The sequence below is a fragment of the Phoenix dactylifera genome, chromosome 8, assembly GCF_051530095.1.
Source record: "Phoenix dactylifera cultivar Ajwa chromosome 8, Ajwa_hap1_PhDact_Kaust_v1.1, whole genome shotgun sequence".
NCBI lineage: Eukaryota > Viridiplantae > Streptophyta > Magnoliopsida > Arecales > Arecaceae > Phoenix > Phoenix dactylifera.
The window spans coordinates 20,282,241-20,309,604 of NC_143197.1; the positions used below are offsets into that span (position 1 = coordinate 20,282,241).

Here is a 27,364-nt window from a genome sequence, read left to right on the forward strand (position 1 = left end):
TCATCCTCCCTTTCTCTCTTACTAACTCTTCTGTCCTCTCTATATTAAAACCATCTGTATGTTTCCTTTCCAACCCCTAACTCAGCCGGAATCTGTCGCCTCCTCTCCTCTTCATTCTCCTTCCTTTTCCTCGAGAAAGACGAGTGGTGGCGCCTCTCCAGCGCCGGAGCCCCCATGCTGCTTCCCCCTCTTCCTCCTTGCCCAATCTCGAGAGAGAAGGGGAAGCTATCACCATCGCCATGGCTCTCCTCATAGAGAAGACCTCCTCCGAGTGCAAGTGCAAGGTGAAGGACCTCTCCCAGGCCTTTAGTTGCCTGGAGATCGCCGCCGCCAGGTATCGCCTTCGGCACTCTTTATGCCCAGATCTCGGCCCAGAAGAACCATGATCCCCGATGGACCTTCATCTTTCCTGGTGCCAAGCCATCTCCCCACCGCAGCTTCTCGAAGGAGGTTGCAGTCCTTAATCAGTTCATTGGTGACCTCGGTTTGGGTGGTAAGGCTTATGTGATAGGCGATCCAGCAGTGCCCAACTGCAAGTGGCATTAATATTATGCAGCCCAGAAGCCTGAACTGCCCATGGTTACTCTTGAAATTTGCATGACTGGACTGAACAATGAGCGGGCATCGATCTTCTACAAAAATTCAAGGGATGGACATTCCTATTCTGCTAAGGAGATGACAAAGCTACAATTGCTATCATTGTGACATGCTGCAATTTCTTGACCTTGTTTTACATAGTTTTTGTTTCGCTCCACACGGTGCCAGTTTCTCCGAAGATGAGGAAGTTAAGCTTCTCGAGCACCCGCTTTCGGTGCTTATGTTCCTCCGGAGATGAGGGAGTTAAGCTCCTCGAGCGCCCACTTCGGATGCTTATGTTCCTTCAAAGATGAGGAAGTTAAGCTCCTCAAGCACCCGCTTCTGGCGCTCATGTTCCTCCGGAGATGAAGGAGTTGAAGTCCTCGAGCACCTGCTTTCAGTTATCCTATTCCTTTAGAGACGAGGGAGGTGCTCCTCGAGCACCTGCTTCCGATGCTCCTGCTCCTTCCGTTGCCCCATGTTCCTCCGGAGATGAGGGACTTAAACTCCTTGAGCACTAGCTTCCTGTGCTCCTATTCCTCCATGGAAGCGGTGGCGACGTGCGCCACACCGTACCGGTAAAAGCTTGGGGGATAAACATGGCAGGCACGGTTTCGCTCCAAACCTAAGCAGAAGCACGCTGAATCATGCCATTAGAAGTTTAGCGGGTAAACTTGGAAGGCGAGGTTCTACTCCAAACTCCAGCAGCAGTACGCCAAACCATACCGTCAGAAGCCTGGCAGGCAAATTTGGCAAGCACGATCGTGCTCCAAATTCCAGCAACAATGCACCAAACTATACCGTCAGAAGCTTGGCGGATAAATATGGCAAGCGCGGTCCTGCTCCAAACTCCAGCAGCAGCGCGCCATACCGAACCATCAGAAGCTTGACGAATTAACTTAACAGGCACGATCTAGCTCCAAACTTCAACAGCAGTGCACCACACCATACCGTCAGAAGCTTGGCGGATAAATTTGGCAGACGCGTTCCCTCTCTTGATCATAGAGGCGTACATCTACATGGCACCGCCCCAGTCCTCAATCTTTGGCTTTATTTGTTGCCCCTGGCTCCTTCATCATTCAGTTAGAGGTCTCTTCCTCTTTTTTTATGGTACTTTTGTCTACGAGCATCGTTGAGCTTCGATTGTCTTCTCTCTGAGATCTGTCCTCAATGCGGATATCTTCACCAAAGCTTATCCTCCTAGCATCTTTCAATTTTTTATTTCGAAACTTAAGTTGGTGTCTACTTTACCACGTTGAGTTTGAGAGGGATGTTAAAATCATATGATTGATTAGAAATTTGAATGATTTGTAATTGATTGTGCCAAATTTAATTCGCCTGACTAAATATCACCTTGATTAATTTGTGATTGATTGTGCCAAACTTAGTCAGTCTTACCAAATTTTTTCAGCCTTCTAGTACTATATAAAGGCTGCTCCTGTACATTGTAACAGACAGGCAGTAATATAATTCTCTTCTTTTATTCTTTTTTTTCAACAACCTCTTCTTCTGGTGGCAACCCTGTTAGATGTATGCCCTAGAAGCCAATCTGGCTGACACATTATTAATTCTAGGACATAAAATTTGTACATGACTTTATTATTATTGAATAATAAATGGGCATTCTTTTCATTCATATTGTTTATGTGTCTATGAATCATCCAAGGAATTAATAAGATGATGATACATATTCTCAAGAGTTGAGAATTTGAGCCATGTATCATTGGTGATTAATTTCTAAATGCTCCTGATCAATGGATCATCACGAGGACGGTGATCGATCCGATCAGTGCACACATCGCTTTCCTTATGGATGGACGAGACTCGAGTCCACAGTGTGGGGACACTGAAGTGATAGTGCAGGTGCTTGTTAGAGAACAAAGGTACTGAGCGTGATCAAGACAAGAAGTCACTTGGATGTCTATCCACTCGTCAGTGACTTGCTTGATGTTGCAGTAGTGTGACTGGTCCTTTGACCTGCGGTGCTTCGGCTATTCACAGTGAGGTTATTGTAGTTTGACTGCACATATACATGGTCTCTAGTCATATGGGTCCTTGTTGTGTAGATTGGTTGCAGTAGGTTCACTGTAGGAGTAGGGTATGCACTTACATGGAATCTATCGATCTTGATAGATGAGGAGAGATCCTATGTGATTTATAAGACTGAGTTCCAAGACCTTGGCCAAGACAGTAATATACAGTGGAGAAAGAGTTTTCCACTATCGAACTCAAGTCAAATAAATCTAGACATATGACAGACGACAGGGTTTGACGAGTTATCCGTGACCTCCGGTCTGTAGGGATCCACGATAGAAGGACTGTATCATATGATAACTGCACCTAGAGGTTCATCATTCTATTCTGCTGGGTAGCCACTACATACTGCTAGGTGTCACTGGTGGATGGTGAGACTCACAGGGATCATCTCGATGGTCGATAATCCCTAGTGAGTTGAGTTGGAATTGTTTCAACCCATTGAAAGAAGTTTTCAATGATATTGTGATAAAGATCGCAATATATCTCACTACCAATCAGAATAGAACCTATGGGGTCACACACATTAGAGGTATTGACCGATCCGATGGTTGAATGTTATTAGGAATCACAAATAATCAATTAGATTGATAAATGGATAACCCACTAAGAGTTAGTGGTTAGAAGAAGGAATAATTGCAATCGGATTGCAATTTAATTTAATTAATTGGACTTGATCATGAGTCCTACTTGGAGTGGGATTCATGGAGTCCTAATTGGATTAGAATTTCAAATTAAATTAGAGTCCTACTTGGAATAGGATTTCTAAAGTCCTAATTGTCTTAGGGCTGAAATTTGGACAAGTCCTAATTAGATTAGGATTTTCTTAAGTCCTAATTAATTTTAATTTTAATCTAATTAATTAAATGACTCCTAATTGGATTAGGATTGAAGAGTTCAATAGAGTCATGGTTTCATTAAATCCTAATTAGATTAGGATAAGGAGGAAATTGAAATGGGTTCATACAAATCCTATTTTGACTAGGATTGGACTCATGCAATGCACCCAAATTAAAATACCCTTTAATTGGTTTAAATGGCAGATTAATATGGACTTGAGGGATGGGCTTATGCCCCTCCTCTTGGGCATTGCGTGGGAGAAAAAGGAGGGGCGCACGCCCCTCCTAGGTGGCATGAAAAATGAGATAAGGATGAGCTCCTAAAAAATAGGAGCTCATCTTTATCTCTTAATATTTCAAAAGGGAAGCATGGGATTTCGGCCAAGGAAGAAGTTTTTCTCCTCATTCCAGCCGTGAGCACGCTCCTCCATCTTCCTCCTTTGAGCCACAATCAAGAGAAGAAAAAGAAAAGCCTAAGACGCCCTCTTCCTTCTTCATCTTGGTTCCAAAAGGAAGAAAAAGAAAAAGGCTGCAGGGCTTTGTTCTTGTTCCTTTGGTTCTTCCTTCTTCTTCCTCCTCTCAAGCCAATCAAAGGTTGATTCAAAGGAGAGGACTTCAGCCATCCATAGCCATCTCTGCAAGGGAGCTAGCACCCCGGTGAGATCCAAATGCTTCAATCGAGTCAGTACTTTGTGTGGATACCTGTAGAGGCCGGACGCGTGTGCGGCTTCCATTGAACCCTCATCAAATACCATGTAAATCAGATTTGCGGAGACCATCTACCCGCACAAGGTGAAGATCTGATCTTCTTAATGATTTTAAAATGGTTTAAAATAATTTAATTCTAATCTATCTACAAACGAAAGGTTTTTAAAATACATTCATGCGATGAACGGATCCCGCATATGTTTTTCCGCTGCAATCTGAAAATTATTTCAAAATTTTCATGGCATATGAGGGATGCTAATAGTGGTATCAGAGCCATGGTTATGTAGATTAAGATTAGAATTAAATTTTTCAAGGCATTTTAGATCTGAAATTTAAGGGATTATGCTTGCTGAAATTTATGGATGCAGAATTTTTAGCTTGCTGATTTTTCTGCATACTAATTATTGGATGCTTGGATTAATGATTCTAATGCTTTGATAATATGATTACAAATATTTAGAATCATATCTTGCATAATCAGCAAGTCATGAGATGAAATAATCAGTTAAATATCAGATCTGAAAAATAATTTTTATGCATGTGATGCGTATGGTGATGATTATGGATGGACCCTTTGAATGTGCTGAAATATTTTGCGATATTCTATGATGGATGTAATTTTAATTTTCAGATGTCTGCATGCATCTTACATTCATGTATTAGAGACCTGCGTGTCTCATGAAAAAGGGTTGTAATTTATTATTTTATTTTTATTTAATTTTTAAAGCAATCTGGGATGTAATCTGTGATGTGTGTTGCACGTCGATGGTTGATTGATATGTACATCAACAAGCTCAACATGCACGGATCGAGATCAAGGGTTGATTGAAGATGGATCAAGGAGTTGATCACAATTGGACCTAAGGGATCAAGATCGAGTCAAGAGTTGAAGACAATCAAATCGATTGACGTGCATGTGCTTTTAAAATGACCCCATCCTGGATCCATAATCATCACCATTTAATTTTATTTTGATAAATGCCTGGATGTTTAATGCTTATGTCTATGCGGGTAGACTTATATTTGCATGAGATGTGAATACGCGATCGAGTGAGACCTAAATCGAAACCTCCCTAATCAGTCGAGGGTGAACCAACATGAGTTACTCATATTAGATTAATTGATCTAATTGGTGTCTAGGCAAGCCTATAAGGTGGTTACTTAATTAGGACCTTACTCTCTGAGTAAGGGGAGCCTCCCACCTGCTTACCTGGCCAATTATTCGATTACCTCTTATGAAGAACTCAAGTTGCAAACACTAAGACTTGATTATGCAATATTAAGTCCATAGGTCTTCCACCGTAGTAGAGCTGCTAAGGTCTTTTCGGTGTTGATTTGTCTCGGCTGGACACAATGGGCAAGTTGCATCGGGGGACTGGACCTCTCTATTAGACATGAGATGTTGCGGGGTAAAGGTGGGGTTGGGCACCAATAACTGTTAGATGAGGACCCAATGACGACTTTATTTCTGCGGTTATACGGTGGGTCTGACTTAACTAAGTAATGGGATCAATAACTGTTAGGTGAGGTCTTCATCACTTAGAGACCAAGTACCACTGCAATTTGCTTGAGAAGCATTGTACCAAGAGTTGTATACTCATCCATTTATATGTCACCAATAACTGTTAGGTGAGGTGACATGTAAATCGGTGAGACCGCAGTACCCACTAGAAATCCTAGTCGCGTAGGATTTTCGTTTCTCCATCAGGAGAGTATGAGGGATTCGAGAAAATAGTGGAAGTATATTTGTTTTAAAAGTCCCTAGAACAAATTAAGTTCAAGTACAAAGTCTAACTAGAATCTTTACTCTCTACAGATAATAATGTCAGCTTCAAACCCTTTGACCCAAATCCTTGAGACCTACAGACTGACCGGAACCAACTATAAAGACTAGCTTAGGAACCTGAAAATTGTTCTGAATTGTGAGAAAATAGGGTATGTGCTCGAGAATGATATCCCTAGGCTACCAGCACGTCCTACTGATGATCAGCGTGAGACGCATCAGAAGTGGACTGATGACGACATTAGGATCAAGTGTTATATCATGGCATCCATGACTAACGAACTTCAATGCCAGCATGAGAACATAAAGACTGCTAGGGAAATACTGGCTCAGCTGCAAGAGTTGTATGGTGAGCAGAGTCGCACTGCACGCTTTGAAGTGTCCAAAAGGCTCTTCAAGGCAAAGATGCGCGAGGGGCAGTCTGTCCATGATCATTGTCTGACTATGATCAAGGACCTCGAGGAGCTTGAGAAGCTCGGTATGTCCTTGCATAAGGAACTGCAGATAGATCTGATCCTGCAATCCCTTTCTGATTCATTTGGTCAGTTTATAGTAAACTACCATATGAATAAAATTGAATGCACGAAGACCGAGTTGTTGAACATGTTGGTAACTACTGAAGGGGCCTTGAAAGGTTCAAGGGGCTCTGTTCTGGCTGCTGAGCTGATTTCTGGTTCCAAGAGAAAGTCTACTTGGAAGAAAAAGAAGCCTGCAAAGAAGCACAAGAAAGACAAAAAGCCTAAGAAGGAAGTTCATAAGAAAAAGGTTGATGACAAAGGAAAATGTTTCCACTACAACGTCAACGGCCACTGGAAAAGGAGCTGCCCTTCATACCTCGAGAGCCTGAAGAACAAAAAGGACACACCTTCTGAAGGTATGTTAGACTTGCTCGTAATTGAAACTAACCTTACGGTTTCTTTTACTTCTAGTTGGGTTATAGATTCTGGTTCTAGTGCTCATCTATGCACTACTATGCAGGGTCTAAAGCAAAGTAGGAGGCTGGCGGAAGGTGCAGTGACCCTTCGGGTTGGCAACGGGGCAAAAGTTGCTGCTGTAGCTATGGGCACCTATCCTCTGTGATTGCCGTCTGGATTTAGTTTATTACTTAGAGACTGTTATTATGTCCCTGCTGCTAGCAGAAATTTGATTTCTGTTTCATGTTTAGCACAGGATGGTCATATTATGACATTTGATAAAGACTGCTGTTCTATTTATTTCAGAAATAAATTAGTTGCACGTGGTTTCATGATTGACAGTCTCTATCACTTGCATATTGATGTGTCTGTGAATGTGTCTGAGCAAGTGGTGAATGCCATAGGATCTAAAAGATCCAGAGATGAGATAAACCAGAAGTATTTGTGGCACCTCAGGCTTGGCCATATTGGAGAGGACAGAATGAACAAAATGGAGAAAGATGGGCTTCTCGGCCCATTGACTTCTGAGTCATATCCAGTTTGTGAATCCTGTCTTCAAGAAAAAATGGCTAGATTACCTTTTGTAGGACATGGAGAGCGGACCACTGAAATACTTACCCTGGTACACACTGATGTGTGTGGCCCATTTGATGTGTCAGCTAGGGGTCGTTATTCGTACTTCATTATCTTTACCGATGACTATTCACGATATGGGTATGTGTATCTTATGAGATACAAATCTGAGTCTTTTGAAAAGTTCAAAGAGTTCAAAAATGAAGTAGAAAAACAGACTGGAAAAACCCTTAAGGTTCTTCGATCAGATCGAGGAGGAGAATACCTTAGTGGGGAATTCCGGGATTATCTCAAGGAAAATGGCATAGTCTCACAATGGACGCCTCCGAGTACACCTCAACTCAACGGGGTGTCAGAAAGGAGGAATCGGACTTTATTGGATATGGTTCGATCCATGATGAGCTTCACTGATCTACCTATGTTTCTTTGGAGAGATGCCTTATTATCCGCAATTTATTTATTGAATAGAGTTTCCTCTAAATCCGTTCCTACCACACCGTATGAGATATGGCATGGTAAGAAGCCGAGTCTTGGTCATCTCAAAATTTGTGGATGTCCGGTCCATGTCAAGCGACTACAGGCGGACAAGTTAGAGTCTAGGACCATAAGTGCTCGTTTTATTGGATATCCTAAAGAGTCATTAGGATACAATTTTTCCGTCTCAGAGGATCACAATGTGTTTGTGAGCCGACATGCCGTCTTCTTGGAAAAACAGTTTATCCTTGATAGAGGCAGTGGGAGAAAAATTGAGCTTGAAGAGAGAGTCTCTGAAAAACAACGAGTCATGGATCCTATAGAACCTATTCATACAGAGCTAGTACACATAGTACCTCCTCCACCTCGTAGATCTAGTAGGGTCTCCCATCCTCCCGATAGATACTTAGGTATACTAGAAGAGGACACCGAGGAAATGTTCCTCATGGGAGATAGGGAACATGTACAGGATCCCAATACCTACGATGAGGCGATATTTGATATCGATTCCGAGAAATGGCTGAAAGCCATGAAGTCAGAGATAGACTCCATGTATTCCAACCAAGTCTGGACCTTAGTAGATCCACCAGAAGGTATAGTACCTATTGGATGCAAATGGATCTACAAAAGAAAGATAGGTTCGGATGGAAAGGTAGATACCTATAAGGCAAGGCTAGTGGCGAAAGGGTATAGTCAGCGCGAAGGCATTGACTATCAGGAGACTTTTTCACCTGTAGCCATGCTAAAATCTATTCGAACATTGCTTGCCATTGCAGCGTTTCATGATTATGAAATATGGCAGATGGATGTGAAAACTGCTTTCCTGAATGGATATCTTGATGAAGATATCTATATGAAACAACCTTTGGTTTTCACTTCCAGTGATGGAGATCACAAGGTATGCAAGCTGCAAAGGTCCATTTATGGACTAAAGCAAGCATCTCGAAGCTGGAATACTCGTTTCAATGATGCAATCAAATCGTTTGATTTCATCAAGAACGAAGAGGAACTGTGTGTTTACAAGAAGGTTAGTGGAAGTGTTGTCGTGTTCCTCGTACTGTACGTGGATGACATCCTCTTGATTGGGAATGATGTTCCCATGCTAACCTCGGTCAAGATCTGGTTGTCAAAAGAGTTCTCCATGAAAGACCTTGAGGAAGCATCCTACATTTTGGGGATTAAGGTCTAGAAAGATAGATCTAAGAGGTTGCTTGGCCTATCACAGAAGATGTACATAGAGGAGGTACTGAAGAGGTTCAGTATGGAAAACTCCAAGAGGGGTCTATTACCTCTTAGTCATGGGATTCATCTCTCCAAAAAGATGTGCCCCAACACATCTGAAGAGATTCAATGCATGAGCAGGATTCCTTATGCTTCTGCAATAGGGAGCCTCATGTATGCCATGCTATGTACACGACCTGATATAGCCCTTACTGTGAGTGTCACTAGCAGATATCAGTCGAATCCAGGCGAAGAGCACTGGACAGCTATGAAGAACATTCTTAAGTACTGTTGCCCAGTAGATACAACCCAAGAGGGGGGGGTGAATTGGGTCTTTTAAAACTTTTAAACTACTTCTAGTACTTTTTGATTAATTATGCTAAGTTGTATATATGCGCAGTGAAAGTTAAACTTAGCAACAGTTTGATGTATAGAATGTGACTTGATTAAATATGCTTGCAACTAAAGGATGTCCAGATAAGAGTTAAGCAAGCAGTTTATCTGAGTAAGTGAGTGTGTTAGTTAGACAATAAGCAGAAGCATTACAAACACAACAAACATATAGTGGTTCGGTGCACCCCAGCACCTACATCCACTCTCCAAGACTTCTTGGGAATTTCACTATAATCCTACAGATTACAGCCGGTTGTTTTACAAGCTCACAACCCAACTTGTTGTTTTACGAGGTCACAACGAACTCGGTCGGTTTTCCCAGGCTCACCGACTAGAACCACCCCAGATTGTTTTCCCGGGATCACAATCGAACCCTTACACGTTGGTTTTACCCTCGGCTCACCAACAAACCTAAACCCCGTTGGTTTTCCCTTTGGCTCACCAACAAACCTTACACCGTTGGTTTTCCCTTTGGCTCACCAACAAACCTTTAACCCCTTGATTCAATCCCTTGATTGAATCAAGTTACAAGATATTAAAACAAAGAATAAAAATAAATCAAAGCTTCTTAAACAAGCAAATATAACAATATAAACAAATAGAGTAAAGAGAAGCCCTCAAACGAATTTTGAAGATGGAGGAGCTCGACTTCTTCTTTACTTGACCCTCTTCTGATTTGGCACGAAGTAGAGGATCACCGCGGCAGCACACGGATGGAGAGGAAGCTTTGGGATACACTTGGAAGCTCTTCTTCTCTCTATTTCACTTTGAATGGCCCTTATTGTGCTTATGGGAGATTTTCCTTGGAATCTCTTCCCTAAATGTTTTCTCCCACTTTCATGAGTTCTCCCCTAGCTCTCTTCTTGTTTTTATAGCTTTAGATGGCGTGGAAACAAGAATATAGCCGTTAGAGACAAGAAAAAGACCCGTTGGACACAGTCTGCATTTCCTGACAATGTTACCGTTGGGATCGGAGTCGACTCGCGCGATCAGGAGTCGGCTCGCCTGTTGCAGGAGTCGGCTCGTGCTTTACTGGAGACGACTCGGCCACTGTTCCAAATTTGAATTAAAGTGCATGCCTTGACTGGGAGTCGACTCGTCTTAACCCGGAGTCGACTCGCCAACTTCTGGAGCTGACTTGGCAATTTCGGAGTCGGCTCATCCACTGAAGTCCGTGGATCCAATTTTGAATTTTGTCCTCTCGAGTCGACTCGACTGTCCTGGGAGTCGACTCGAATCTCAGAGCCCGAACTCCCGATCCTCTGTCTTTTGGCTCGTCCAGTCTTGGAGTCGACTCGAACTTCCTTGGAGTCGACTCGGCTCTCAGTTTGCGAAACTTGGTCTTCTGCCTTTTTGATGTGAAGCTGTCTTGGAGTCGACTCGAGCTGTCTGGGAGTCGACTCGAATCTCAGAGGCAGTAACTTGGTTTTCTGTCTGTTGATGGTCGCGGAGTCTCGGAGTCGACTCGCGCAATGCGGGAGTCGACTCGAATCTCAGAGTCCCAAAAACGCTCTCTGACTTTTTCCTTGTGTTCCGCTGAGAGTCGACTCTTGCTTTCTTTGGAGTCGACCTACCAACCATCGGAGTCGATTCGCGTTCCACTGGAGTCGACTCGAATCTCAGACCCGAAAACTGCTCTCTGACTTTTCTGCCTGTGACTCCTAGGAGTCGACTCAAACTTCTCCGGAGTCGACTCGGTAGACATTGGAGTCGACTCGAAATCCTCAGGAGTCGACTCGAAGACTATTCTTTTGAATTTTTCCTTTGATTTTACTCTTCCAAATTGAATCCTTTGAACTTTAAGCTTGGGCCAATAAATTGTAGCTTTCTTCCAACTTGAGAGCTTTGGAGGCCTTCTTGTGTTCTTCCAACTTGCTATGTTCCTTGCAAAATAAATATCTTTCTCCTTGCAACATAAACATTAGTATCTATACTTCAAGGTTTTGTGATCATCAAAATCAATCTATGAATCAATCTTTGGGTCATCAATCTCCCCCTTTTTGATGATGACAAAACTTGGAGTATATGCAATATAAAAGATATTGATTTCTAGAAGTAATACATAGCTAAGTTGCATGAAGTAGAAAACATATATATTTAAAAACATACTTCATGATAATGCTTTAGATTTAATCAGCTTAACACAATCAACATATTTAAATTTTAAGCTGATTTGTATTCAATTCAAAGTAATAAAGCATTCTGAGTATATAGCATATACTTAGATATTTCTCCCCCTTTTTGACATCATCAAAAAGATAGTGAAACATTAAGTACAAAGATCAGAGCAGAACACATCGAGTGTGAATTCAAGAGATTTTTTTAATTTGATACCACAGATAGTTTTCTAATCAAGTGTAGGTGGAATCTTCCTTAGGTTAATTCAAGAAGTACCACAAATGATATTCAAGGAAAAATATGAGTGGAAATCTAACCTCTCTTCACTAAGTATGAAAGCTTGTTCATTTAAGACCTTTTGCCCAATCTATTAAGTATTTTATCAACATGAGAGCAATTTAATCAATTTTCAGCGTAAAAGATCAAAACTTATATATTTGGAAAAACATATCATCATGTTGGATCATTAATTCTTAATGACTTCAAAGTTCTTTTATGATAATAAGAGCATTAGGGCACAAATACCAACATATGAGTTTATGCAATTTTTGATACATCTTTGAGCTCTTTTAAAGACTTTCTTTTATTCCTTTAGAAAATAAGGACAATTTGATACATAAAATAATGAATTGGCACAAAATAGAAGTTCTAAAGAGCAAGCCAATTAAAACTCATTAGTGAGGTTCAAAATAGATTTTCTAAGAGATACTCAAGAAAATTTAATACATTGTTCTCCCCCTGTTTCATTAAATTAGAGGCGCTCAAGATTTGTAATTTGGTTTATGAGTGATGCATAAGATATACTAACCAAATAACACGCCTCAAGGTGTATCATAAAAATTTTCAGATTTAAGTTTCAGATGATACATATTGGAGAGTATTAGGATTACTTTTCATTTAGTATTCTTTCTCTCTCCTTTAGCTATAGATTTATGCAATTAAGTCCAATAAGACCTCTCCTTCTGAAATTTTCTTTCTCCCCCTCAATTGATCATTCCATTTAAGAGTTTAAAATCCTAAGATAATGTTCAATAAGATTGTCAATCTCAAAAATATATTTCAGCTTATTTTCATAAGACTCAAGGTTTGAGACAAGACAACCTTTATAGAACTCATCTCAAGGTATAAACTTATAATTAAAGCAAGTATTGTAACATAAGGAGGTTCATCAAAATCAATCCATAAAAATCAAGGTATGCATCAAAATAAAGTGTCTTTGGGATAGGATACTGAATATCTAAAGCTCCCCCTCAAAAGATGCATTCTTCTTTAATCATTTTAAATTGTTGAATTTCAGATTTTAGTGATAAACGTGAATAACACTGAAATTCTGTAATATCAAGAATGTAGAGTGATCTAGAATTATTCAGAATTTATAGTAATCACTCTTTCTAATCCTTTAAGAACAAGTTATGCTTTCTCCTAATCTTAGAGAAAATGTATAAAAGTATTAATCAGAAAATGATTCAATTGAAGCTCAATTTCTTTCAAAAGCATTTACATTTTCTTTCTTTTAGAGTCATTTGAGTGAACTGAAATATTTCTAGTTTTAAGATCATTCACTCTATTGATATTCTGATGGAAATCTTTTAGAATGTAGGAGAGAAAAACATATAGATGGTCATTGAGGTATATATATTTATAGAACTCAATTTCTTAATCATAGTTTTTCACCAATGTATTCATGAAACACAATAAATCTTTTTAATATCAAAATAAAATCATATATTTAGAAATTTTTGTTTGCAATCAAGATCATCGAAAGACACATCATTTGGACCAATATTAGTACACTTTGAAGATAAGAAATGATATGTTTTGGATGCGTATCGGAGCAATCAACCAAAGGCATCAGAATTAATTCTGTTTTTCTTACATTAAGATTTTATTTAGAAATCATATTGAGTTTAAGCTTGTATACAAAATCAGATTCTGAATTACATAGAATTTTCAATTGAGGCTTTCAAAATCATAATTTGAGATATGTATCTTCCACATTATAGCTCATTTTAAATCATTACGATTGAAAATACATATTTCAAACATATAAGAGCATATTCAGAATCTTTGTATTAAATGTTGAGTTTTGGTACGAATTTGAACATTATATACCAAATTTAGGCAAGTTGAAGGATAGAACAGAATCAATTTATTTTTCCTAAATAGAGATATCCTTCTCTTCTCCTTTATTCAACTTTCAGGTTTTAATGATGATTGTTAACAACCAATCTGAAAATTTCTTTTCAATAATGCCAAACAAAAATTTTATGTAATATTCCAAACATTCAATCAAGTTGTCCAAGCATGGAGCATTACAAAATATTGAGAACCCATAAATCAAGACATCATACATATGCAAAATATATCATGTGTTGAGTCATGCATTAAAATACTAAGAACAAGCATGTCAAGAATCAAAATCTATTCCTTTTCAAATAAACTCCTCCTATTTATATATAATCTTGCACTGATTTCATCCTTAAAGTATGTTTTCAAGTGTTTATAAAATTGACTTGATTCTTCTTATATACTTTTATTAACTTTGTCTTTCATTTTTACTTTCTTATGCTCTATACTCTATTTGCTCCCTATCCGGTGGAGTTGGGAAGGGGCACGAGGTACTACCACTAGCCTCCCTCTTGTGCCATCCCTAATATGCCCTACACCGAATAGTTGGGTCAAATAGTGCCGGGTACTACCACTAGCCTCCCCATTGGCACCATCCCTATGATGAGCAATATAGAAAGGTTAAACTATTTACTTTAAACTCTTCCTCTATTTAAGTGTAATTCATTACGGATTTTATCCCTTTCACAAGTCAAATATATTATGCTTGTTTTGCTTTTCCTTAAGATGAAGTATTTGCCTTTACTTAGATTTTACTTCTCTTGAATAATATCCATTTTCTTTTCTTTATCTCTCTCTCTTTTTGTTATTCTCAAGTAATTTACATGAAAGAGCAGAATAAAGAATTAATCTTATGTATCATATATATGTATATCATGCAAACAATATTTTCATTATGCTCATGGATTCATAACTTCTCACAAGTTATTTTACATCCAAAATTTTAAGCATATACTTGTGTATTTCATGGTTATGATATAGGCTAAGAAATTATTTAGTTTGGGCAAACCATGAAACAGTTTCTAAAAGTATAAGTCAGTCAATACACATATAGACATGATATCAAAAATTAATAATTAAAAAAAAATTTAATCATGCCATCATAAGATTTAAGTTATTGACTTTGCTCAATTAATTTGTGAGAAAGGTATCTAAAATTACCTATTCATTATATATATTCTTCAAGCCAAACTAGATTTCTTACGTGTGAACTTTTTGGCTGAAGAAGATCCTCTCTCTTGTTTGCATGTGAATGCTTAGTGTATCTTACATGAAGATATCCTTCAAGTTGAAATTTCTCATTTTTCTTTCTTGAAGGAAGGTCATTAGTTTCTTTAAGATACAAAGCATTCATCCAACATATATATATATTTTTAATTAGATGACTCAATATGAGATATGACAATAGTTGCATGTTGAGTCACTTTACTCAAGAAATTGCCTAAATATAAGCAAGCACATATCACTTGAACTAAAGAGATAAATTCATTAACCAAGATAGTTCAAGGACAAGCATGTGAGGCAATAGACAGATTTATCAAGGTCAAATCAATTTAGTTTAGATTCTATTTGCTTAAGATAATTATCAATAAGATGTGTTAACTAAGTTTTAATCAACTTATCTTAAACGTTTGTTTCTATCAAAATTTAGATTATGACGTATTTGTTATCAATAAAATATGATTAATTAAAGTTAGATTGAAGTCTTGCACAAGGTCACATAATGAGCATACAATCTGGTCTACTAGCTGTATGATAAAATAATTATTCTATCATGCTTCAATACAGCTTTAAACAATAGATCTACTTTGCTCATCCTTTACAAATTCTACAAGATGGGGTCATAGACATACCTTCTTCATGCCAATCTTCTATCAGAGTTTTCTTGTGGACTAATGTTGGTCAATGAAGATCCCCTTTCTTGTTTGTCTTAATTTGGAGTTTGAGAGAAGATGTTAATTCATTCATCATATATATTTCAAACTCACTTAACATGAGCTAAGTAAAATCTTCATATAACTTTTCATTAGTAGAACCAAAAATTATGTATACTTTGAGCAAATAAGACCTCACAGGTTCTTCTTTTTGATGCATAGATTTATCACGATTACTTTCTATCAAAAAGGTTACTTAAGCTATCATGCTTTTGATGCTTGTTCCAAATCACATATTGCTTTATCATATATGTAATGTGTAATCTTTAAATATGGTGGTTATTTTATTTAGATCTCCTTTTTAATGAAATAACCACATAGGAGTGAATTCTACACATTCATTTGACAGAATATAAAGCTCATGAGGCAAGCAAATGATAGTGGTGATCTTTACTTTTAATCATGCAAGAATCAAGATCTATTACATCTTTTCTTGATTTAGTCTTTTAGTAGTCATCAATTTTTCTTCATTAAGTGCATCTCTGAAAAGCTCAATTTGGTTCTAATTATTAACATGTTTTCAGATTGTTATATGTAAAAGATTAACCATATACATATATAATTTGATTTTAGTATCTTGATAATAAATCAATAGTCTCATAAAGAATAAAATGAATTGATATTTCTGCAACTAAAATCTTTTCATTGAATATTCTATATGCATTGCTTGATGAATGATATCCAAGGATAGACATATCTCTATTAGATTTGGCATTACTTTCAAGAAACCATATCAAGTATAACATATACTACTGATAAATATGAAAGATATGCAATAGTTCATTTTCTATTTTTCAGAAGATCAAAAAGAGTTTTCATCAAAAAAAAATAGATTTAATAGAAATCATATGTATGACAAGCAGTGATGATAGCTTTTAAAAATGACTAACATACACAATTGTCTTTTTCATTTCTTCAAGAAATCTATTAATCCTATTTTACTTATGGTGTCCTTGGTGCTGAAACAATTGTATTCAATATTATTTTCTATGCACAACTTGATAAAAAATTGGTTTTCAAGACTATCCCATGATACTTTTGCAAACCTTTTTCATTTGAACCCTTTTTGTGAGTTTGTGCCAATGCAGAAAATATTTCAATTTACGTGCCAAGAACAAAGCTAGTGTAAGCTTTTGAAAACTTAGTATTGGAAACAACATCATTAGATTTAGAAATTGATTTTGTTTGTTTCCTTAGTTAACATGCATAGCAAACTTTGACCTTTTAGAAGATAATCTAAGTAAGGCAATGACAAGGTCTTTTGAGATTAAGTACATACTAGCATGAGTTGATTTTATATGCCAAAGATGGTTTCTTTAATCTTGGTATTCATAGTGCATATATTCAAAAGCATACCAAGTACACATTATCATTTAAACAATAAAGCCATGGATAAAAACTCTCAATCAAGCATATAGAGAATTTATAGAGTTATTCTTAATAAATTGTTTAATCATTTAGCAACTTATCCAATAGTGAGTAAAGTATACTATAAAATGAAATGATTTGATTATATTTTCAAAAGTATTTTCTATATCACAAAATTGATCAATACTAGCAATTCATATCAAATACTAAAGCAAAAATAATGATGAGATGCAAGGATTACTGATTTCATTATTATTATTATTTCATTTAAAATTACTTTTCATAAGTATATTTTAAGTTTCATTTTTGATGTGTGTCTCGAGCACCCATTTGTATGAAAGTTCTATTTGTTCCATGGGTATCTTGGCACATCTATGTCTACATCCTCATATTTTCATTTTGGGTACCCAAGCTTGCTTGGGTTCTTGAGAGTTAGGACATATGGTTCCTTTTGGAACCCATATCTGTTTAATATTAATAACTTTACCATTTGATTTAATTGTGTTAGAACGATAGGTAAAGTTGTTATGCCCATTCTTTTCGTTTTTGAAATAAGTTATCTTATTTAATGGTTTGTTTGGTGAATTAATAACCTTTTTCTCTAGAGATTTATTGTTAAGTAAAGAAGTCAAGCCAAGTTTTGATTTATCATAAGTAACATATTGGCTTTCAAACATCATTTTTAATCTTTCTGAGCTTACGGTGAATTTGTTAATGCAAGATTTTAATTGATTAATTTCTTCGCTTAAGTTTTGATTTTCTTTAATTAAGCTATGATTTTTCTGAATCAATTCTTCTGAAAATGACCTTAAGCATTCATTTTCAGAATTTAGTTTCTCTTGTATTTCATCATTAGAATTTCTTTCTTTTGAAATTTTCAGATTTAGTTTCTTAAGATTTTTATTCTTTACAGCTAATTTTCTACATTCACCATACAAATCATGAAAAGCATTTAATAATTCATCATAAGAAAATTCTTCTTGAAAATTATTTGATGTAAGAGTAGATTCAGTTTTTACCTTGTCTTCTTGTGCCATAAAGCACAAGTTAGTTACCTCTTGTAGTTTCTTGGAGCTAATATCATCATTGTTGCTCCTAACCTTTATTTTTTGGCTTGACTCTTTCTTGGTCAAGGCTTTCTTCCTTTTTATCTCTTTCTTCCTTTCTTCTTGCTTCCTCTTTTTCCTTGTCTTTAGGAAGCTGATTTGCCTCGGAGTCGACTCGGACCTTATTGGAGTCGACTCGGCTAGCTTGGGAGTCGACTCGGAACTACTTGGAGTCGACTCGTTCACAGGGTCTTCAAGACTGTGTCTCTGCCTTTCAGACTGTTCTTCTCTAGGAGTCGACTCGGACAAACTGGGAGTCGACTCGGCTACTGTGGAGGATTCTGCAATCTCATTGTTAGTACGCAATTGAAGCACATGTGAGCTAATCTGAGATTTATCATAAATAGTTTCTAAAGTATCCCAGATCTCCTTAGCAGATAAGCATGCAGAAATTTCATTAAACTTCGTTTCATGAATAGCACAATATAATATGTTCATAGCATTAGCATTCAATTGTGCTAAGTCCTTTTCATTAATAGTTTTAGAGAGTGTATGAAGGTCATTTATTATGATTTTCCATAAATAATAGTTTTGTGATTGAATAAAAATGCGCATGCGTGCTTTCCAATATGTGTAGTCTATGCCATTAAACAGTGGAGGCCTATTAATTAACTGTCCCTCTCCTAGAAAACTATCTATTTGAGTTGTCATGATCTTTGGCTCTTGATCGTGAGATCAATAATTAATCTTGAGCACCTGCTCTGATACCACTTGTTGCCCAGTAGATACAACCCAAGAGGGGGGGTGAATTGGGTCTTTTAAAACTTTTAAACTACTTCTAGTACTTTTTGATTAATTATGCTAAGTTGTATATATGCGCAGTGAAAGTTAAACTTAGCAACAGTTTGATGTATAGAATGTGACTTGATTAAATATGCTTGCAACTAAAGGATGTCCAGATAAGAGTTAAGCAAGCAGTTTATCTAAGTAAGTGAGTGTGTTAGTTAGACAATAAGCAGAAGCATTACAAACACAACAAACATATAGTGGTTCGGTGCACCCCAGCACCTACATCCACTCTCCAAGACTTCTTGGAAATTTCACTATAATCCTACAGATTACAGCCGGTTGTTTTACAAGCTCACAACCCAACTTGTTGTTTTACGAGGTCACAACGAACTCGGTCGGTTTTCCCAGGCTCACCGACTAGAACCACCCCAGATTGTTTTTCCGGGATCACAATCGAACCCTTACACGTTGGTTTTACCCTCGGCTCACCAACAAACCTAAACCCCGTTGGTTTTCCCTTTGGCTCACCAACAAACCTTACACCGTTGGTTTTCCCTTTGGCTCACCAACAAACCTTTAACCCCTTGATTCAATCCCTTGATTGAATCAAGTTACAAGATATTAAAATAAAGAATAAAAACAAATCAAAGCTTCTTAAACAAGCAAATATAACAATATAAACAAATAGAGTAAAGAGAAGCCCTCAAACGAATTTTGAAGATGGAGGAGCTCGACTTCTTCTTTACTTGACCCTCTTCTGATTTGGCACGAAGTAGAGGATCACCGCGGCAGCACACGGATGGAGAGGAAGCTTTGGGATACACTTGGAAGCTCTTCTTCTCTCTATTTCACTTTGAATGGCCCTTATTGTGCTTATGGGAGATTTTTCTTGGAATCTCTTCCCTAAATGTTTTCTTCCACTTTCATGAGTTCTCCCCTAGCTCTCTTCTTGTTTTTATAGCTTTAGATGGCGTGGAAACAAGAATATAGCCGTTAGAGACAAGAAAAAGAGCCGTTGGACACAGTCTGCATTTCCTGACAATGTTACCGTTGGGATCGGAGTCGACTCGCGCGATCAGGAGTCGGCTCGCCTGTTGCAGGAGTCGGCTCGTGCTTTACTGGAGACGACTCGGCCACTGTTCCAAATTTGAATTAAAGTGCATGCCTTGACTGGGAGTCGACTCGTCTTAACCCGGAGTCGACTCGCCAACTTCTGGAGCTGACTTGGCAATTTCGGAGTCGGCTCATCCACTGAAGTCCGTGGATCCAATTTTGAATTTTGTCCTCTCGAGTCGACTCGACTGTCCTGGGAGTCGACTCGAATCTCAGAGCCCGAACTCCCGATCCTCTGTCTTTTGGCTCGTCCAGTCTTGGAGTCGACTCGAACTTCCTTGGAGTCGACTCGGCTCTCAGTTTGCGAAACTTGGTCTTCTGCCTTTTTAATGTGAAGCTGTCTTGGAGTCGACTCGAGCTGTCTGGGAGTCGACTCGAATCTCAGAGGCAGTAACTTGGTTTTCTGTCTGTTGATGGTCGCGGAGTCTCGGAGTCGACTCGCGCAATGCGGGAGTCGACTCGAATCTCAGAGTCCCAAAAACGCTCTCTGACTTTTTCCTTGTGTTCCGCTGAGAGTCGACTCTTGCTTTCTTTGGAGTCGACCTACCAACCATCGGAGTCGACTCGCGTTCCACTGGAGTCGACTCGAATCTCAGACCCGAAAACTGCTCTCTGACTTTTCTGCCTGTGACTCCTAGGAGTCGACTCAAACTTCTCCGGAGTCGACTCGGTAAACATTGGAGTCGACTCGAAATCCTCAGGAGTCGACTCGAAGACTATTCTTTTGAATTTTTCCTTTGATTTTACTCTTCCAAATTGAATCCTTTGAACTTTAAGCTTGGGCCAATAAATTGTAGCTTTCTTCCAACTTGAGAGCTTTGGAGGCCTTCTTGTGTTCTTCCAACTTGCTATGTTCCTTGCAAAATAAATATCTTTCTCCTTGCAACATAAACATTAGTATCTATACTTCAAGGTTTTGTGATCATCAAAATCAATCTATGAATCAATCTTTGGGTCATCAAGTACTTAAGAAGAACTAAAGATTTGTTCTTGGTCTTTGGAGGAGCATCGGAGTTAAAGGTAGAAGGATACATAGATTCAGACTTTATGACTGATATTGATGAGTCTACATCTGGATATGTGTTCTTGTGCAATGGTGGTACGGTAAATTGGAAGAGTTCCAAACAACCGATCATTGCTGATTCTACCATGAAAGCTGAGTATATCGCCGCCTCTGAAGCTGCAAAGGAATTCTTCTGGTTCAAGAAATTCATTGCAGAGCTAGATGTAATGCCATCAGATGCCATCACACTCTACTGCGATAATAATGGCGTCATAGCTCTTGCTAAGGAGCCAAGGTCTCATCAGAAGTCCAAGCACATAGAGCGGCACTTTCACCTTATACGCGACTACCTCGAGAAGAAATATGTCGAGGTGCAGAGAGTAGACTCCACGGACAACGTGGCAGACCCGCTCACTAAGCAGCTAAGTCAGCAGAAGACTGAAACCCACCTTGAGAAGATGGGACTTAGATATATGGCTAATTAGCTTTAGTACAAGTGGGAGATTGTTAGATGTATGCCCTAGAAGCCAATCTGGCTGACACATTATTAATTCTTGGACATAAAATTTGTACATGATTTTATTATCATTGAATAATAAATGGGCATTCTTTTCATTCATATTGTTTATGTGTCTATGAATCGTCCAAGAAATTAATAAGATGATGATACATATTCTCAAGAGTTGATAATTTGAGCCATGTATCATTGGTGATTAATTTCTAAATGCTCTTGATCAATGGATCATCACGAGGACGGTGATCGATTCGATCAGTGCACACATCGCTTTTCTTATGGATGGACGAGACTCGAGTCCACAGTGTGGGGACACTGAAGTGATAGTGCAGGTGCTTGTTAGAGAACAAGGGTACTGAGCGTGATCAAGACAAGAAGTCACTTGGATGTCTATCCACTCGTCAGTGACTTGCTTGATGTTGCAGTAGTGTGACTGGTCCTTTGACCTGCGGTGCTTCGGCTATTCACAGTGAGGTTATTGTAGTTTGACTGCACATATACATGGTCTCTAGTCATATGGGTCCTTGTTGTGTAGATTGGTTGCAGTAGGTTCACTGTAGGAGTAGGGTATGCACTTACATGAAATCTATCGACCTTGATAGATGAGGAGAGATCCTATGTGATTTATAAAACTGAGTTCTAAGACCTTGGCTAGGACAGTAATATACAGTGGAGAAAGAGTTTTCCACTATCGAACTCAAGTCCAATAAATCTAGACATATGATAGACGACAGGGTTTGACGAGTTATCCGTGACCTCCGGTCTGTAGGGATCCACGATAGAAGGACTGTATCATACGATAACTGCACCTAGAGGTTCATCATTCTATTCTGCTGGGTAGCCACTACATACTGCTAGGTGTCACTGGTGGATGGTGAGACTCACAGGGATCATCTCGATGGTCGATAATCCCTAGTGAGTTGAGTTGGAATTGTTTCAACCCATTGAAAGAAGTTTTCAATGATATTGTGATAAAGATCGCAATATATCTCACTACCAGTCAGAATAGAACCTATGGGGTCACACACATTAGAGGTATTGACCGATCCGATGGTTGAATGTTATTAGGAATCACAAATAATCAATTAGATTGATAAATGGATAACCCGCTAAGAGTTAGTGGTTAGAAGAAGGAATAATTGCAATCGGATTGCAATTTAATTTAATTAATTGGATTTAATTAATTGGACTTGATCATGAGTCCTACTTGGAGTGGGATTCATGGAGTCCTAATTGGATTAGGATTTCAAATTAAATTAGAGTCCTACTTGGAACAGGATTTCTAAAGTCCTAATTATCTTAGGGCTGAAATTTGGACAAGTCCTAATTAGATTAGGATTTTCTTAAGTCCTAATTAATTTTAATTTTAATCTAATTAATTAAATGACTCCTAATTGGATTAGGATTGAAGAGTTCAATAGAGTCATGGTTTAATTAAATCCTAATTAGATTAGGATAAGGAGGAAATTGAAATGGGTTCATACAAATCCTATTTTGACTAGGATTGGGCTCATGCAATGCACCCAAATTAAAATACCCTTTAATTGGTTTAATGGCAGATTAATATGGACTTGAGGGATGGGCTTATGCCCCTCCTCTTGGGCATTGCGTGGGAGAAAAAGGAGGGGTGCACGCCCCTCCTAGGTGGCATGAAAAATGAGATAAGGATGAGCTCCTAAAAAATAGGAGCTCATCTTTATCTCTTAATATTTCAAAAGGGAAGCATGGGATTTCGGCCAAGGAAGAAGTTTTTCTCCTCATTCCAGCCGTGAGCACGCTCCTCCATCTTCCTCCTTTGAGCCACAATCAAGAGAAGAAAAAGAAAAGCCTAAGACGCCCTCTTCCTTCTTCATCTTGGTTCCAAAAGGAAGAAAAAGAAAAAGGCTGCAGGGCTTTGTTCTTGTTCCTTTGGTTCTTCCTTCTTCTTCCTCCTCTCAAGCCAATTGTTCGTCCGATTCCTGCCTACCTAAAAATATGCTAGACATATCGTTGTTAGAACCGACGAACAAAAGTTAAATTTAAATTTTTACTCTTACCTTTCCTACTCGAAGAATAGTGGTAGTAAGAGGTCGATCCACAGGGAGGCAGTTGGAGTTACATAAAAATTAGAACGTTCACTCGGATTCAAAATCGAGTTTCGAATAACTAAAGAAAAATATTGTTATGAGGATGTTGAATATTTTCTAATTGAAATTAATAGAAAGACAGTTACTTAAATTCGAAAAGCATTTATTTAATTAATTAAAGAAGAATTTTTGCATAAATTAAAATGGATGAAAACAGTGCTTAGGGAGATTGAAGCCTGGAACATAGACTGCATGAAAGAAGATTTCATATATTGCAACTAAAACGAGAATTCTTGAATGCATAAAACAAACTGCAGGAATTAAACTTAACCTAAAATATGAATTGCATAACAGAAAAATTAATGGATTGCATAAAAAGAAAAATTAAAAGATTTCATAAAAAGAAAACAGAAATTAACTTGAACCTAGAACAGGGATTGCATGAAAAAATTTTGCTAGATTTCATAAAAAGAAAACTGATTACAAATAAAAGTAGAGATTAGAGGCCTAATACTCCTCCTATTTTACAAATAAAATAAAGAAAAGAAAACAAGAAAATCACTTCTCCTTCCTCTCTCTCTCTCTCTCTCTCTCTCTCTCTCTCCCATGGTGGAATACTAATTTTTATTCTTCTCTTCTTCAAAACAGAGCTCCCCTGTTTTTGGCCCAACCGATGGCCTCCCCTCTCCCCTGTTTCATGGCCCCAACCGAGCGCCGCCCTTGGACCCGCCGACCACTCGCCGAGAGCTCCCCTCCTCCTCTCGTTCTCCCCTTTTTATAGATCGCCACAGCATGGAGAGGAGGAGAAACGGAAGCGGGATCTCAGGGAGGTGGATCGGCCGGCGTGATCCGTGGATGCAGACGCTTGGGATTTCAAATCTGGAAGAGATGCGGAATCACCGGAAGCTCTGTGGACGCCGGATTGGAAGCGGGTGTGGGATCCTTTCTTCTCCCTGGTTTCCGCACGGGATGAAGCTATGGATCTTTGAAACGGGCAGCCGCAAATCGGTGCTGGGAGGAATCGATCCGTGGATGGCGCCTTGGATCATTGCGGCTCGGACGTGATGCCTGGCGGCGGAGGAGCTGGAAGGAGGCGTTCACGGCTTGGATCAGGGCGCTGGGACGTGGAAGAAAGGAGGCAGTGCGGGATGATGGCGTTGAAGACGAGAGGAGGCATTCACGGCGTGGATCCTGGCTGGAGCTGGGAGGAATCGCGGAGGAGATTGATGACGGACGCTGGGGCGCTGAAGAAGAAGATCTCGGGTGCTAATGTGGGATGCTTCGATCACGGAGAAGGAGGTCGTGAGGATGGATACGGACGGGATCTTGGGCTTCTTCACAGGCTGCTGGGACGCTTGCAAATGGGATTCGCTGGGAGGAGCTGGAGTCTCTGGTGATCGCACGGACCGCGGGATGAAGCTGGGCGTGGTACGGATGGCTTGATTTGGGAAGGAGCTGGGCTGTTGCGGAAGGAAGGAGGCATGGAGGGGCTTGAACCTTTGGCTTCACGGCTAAAGGGATTCCTTGAAACGGACGGCTGCGATGATGGCGTGATCCGTGGCTTGCTAGGAGGACTCGTTGATGATGCGGACGGAGTGGATTTATTTGGGATATTGATGATTGGCTGGGCGGATGGCCGAGAAGGAAATGATCGCGGGGCCTTGATGCGGGACTGACTTGGTAGGTGACCTGATGGATGACGCAGGATTTCATGCTTGTATGGCAGCTGGGGAATTTGTTGAGCTCGGGCTGCCGAGCATTGGGCTCAAACCCAATGTTATTGGGTCTCTTGGATTACTTGCACTCAAACACAAATACAACGTTAATTAGTTAATTTTATTATTAATAATTAATTATAATACTAATTAAAATGGTCTGATGATTGCACTTTTGTGCTCTCATCACACCCCCCAACTAGCTTATTGCTAGTCTCTAGCAATTAACAAGCAAATGATAAAATGAGGGCACAAAAAGATGTAGTCTAACTTATGACTTTTTCCTTTTTTTTTTTTAAGAATTGAAGCTAAATACACAAACTAATATATGTACCCATTTTCGTAGGGAGTCACGATTGCACTTAGCACGTGCAACAAGCCTTTAAACCCCTAGGTTACCCTAGTGGACGAGTGTTGTCTCGTGAGGGTTTGCAGTGAAGTTACCCACAAACTTCATTAGTTAGGAATTTCCAATTTTTAACTCGAAATTTGAACAAGTATTACTGTATGAACTTAGAATTGCAAAGACAATAAAGACTTATTGCTATCATATTTAAGCAGACTCTAACTAAAGTTTCATTACTCCCTATCTATCTGCTAACAAGTCAAGAATGTAGTGAGGTGCAAGATAGTATCATATAAATGAGTGGCTTTCACTTACTTCCAACATGATCACTCTAATTTTCAAGACTTATAGAGTTAAATGGTAATGAACACCCCATATTTATTTATTTATTATATATATATATATATTTTATCAGACTGAATGCTAAGAAGAATGACTTGTGCAATATCTAGCCTTATTAAGCTTTCTAGCTAACCCATGTAGCGAGTGTTAGGCCAATGACTCCCGATCCAGATGGCTCAGGGCACTAGATGTAGAGACATCCTAACAGGCTTAATAACTCAAGTTAACTAGGCTTCAAGGCCAAATTAGTCACTCAGAGTTTAATCTCAATCATCCTCACCTTTTTACGCGAACACTCGCTGCTTGCCAGGCAAGAGGCCCGGTTACTCAGTGAGAAGACTTAAAATAAACTCATTATTATTTTTTTTTCTTTTTTTTTGTTTTTTTTTTAGGATGTTCATCACACATATAACTTTATATTATCCCGAAGATTAAAAGTATCTATATTAGTCGTAAGTTTACATACCCCACTATTCATGTGCTTACGTGTAGGTGCTAACTCATCTTGTATCATGTTAGCAGAAGATAGGTGGGATGAAAACTTAAGCTAGAATTGCTATAATATTCCTTAACTCAAAACTATTATTAAAGCAATTCCTAGTTTGTACAGCCAAAAAGATTAGAGTTTGAGTTAAAAATTTGAACTCCCTTTTTTTTAATTTTTTTTAATTTTAATTTTAATTATTATTTTTTTTTGCATAAAAATCAAAAATATTCTCTCCCCCACACCTAAATCTAACATTGTCCTCAATGTGAAAGAAAATTTAAAACAGTAATAGGATAGAGGAGAACTTACCTGATATGGGTGGGTAAAGTGACAATTGGGGCCAAAAACCCCCAAACCTGCATGTTAGCAAATTTTTTATTATTATTATTTTTATTAGTATTTTTCTTATTTATAATATTTACATGTTGGGTTGCCTCCCAAGAGCGCTAAATTTTTTGTCTTCAGCCGGACAAAATGTAAATCCTCCTTTTTTTTTCAACCATTATCTAAGAATGGTTTTGGAAGAGTCTGATGAAGAACAGTCGGCTGATGACGATCTATGCTCACACTACCAGAAAACACGCGTATAGTGACGGAAAATTAGTGACGGACTGTTATCAGTCACTATTTGTGACTGATTAGTGACCGCCAGAAATTTGGTCACCGTGGTGTAAACTTAGTGACCGATTAGTGACAGACCGGTCACAGAATGCGCGGGTAGGATGGGCGCCAAACCTTAGTAACCATCATAGTGATGGGATATCTGTCAGCAAAATGATAACCGAAATTGCAACCCCGCAGTGACAAATTCAGCCGTCACAAATATCGTAACCCAAGTATTTATAAATTTTTAAAAGATTATTTTTGGCGGTGACAGGTTA

General features: G+C 38.7%; 1 protein-coding gene across 1 annotated transcript in view; it reads left to right on the forward strand.

Annotated features, from left to right (window-relative positions):
• The first annotated feature begins 239 nt into the window (after positions 1-239).
• LOC120110103 (uncharacterized) overlaps positions 240-27,364 on the forward strand; it is a 33,327-nt gene continuing 6,202 nt past the window's right edge. Inside the window, exon 1 of the mRNA XM_089924941.1 lies at positions 240-334. Coding sequence (XP_089781067.1) covers positions 240-334 — 95 coding nt within the window. The remainder of the gene's footprint in view (positions 335-27,364) is intronic.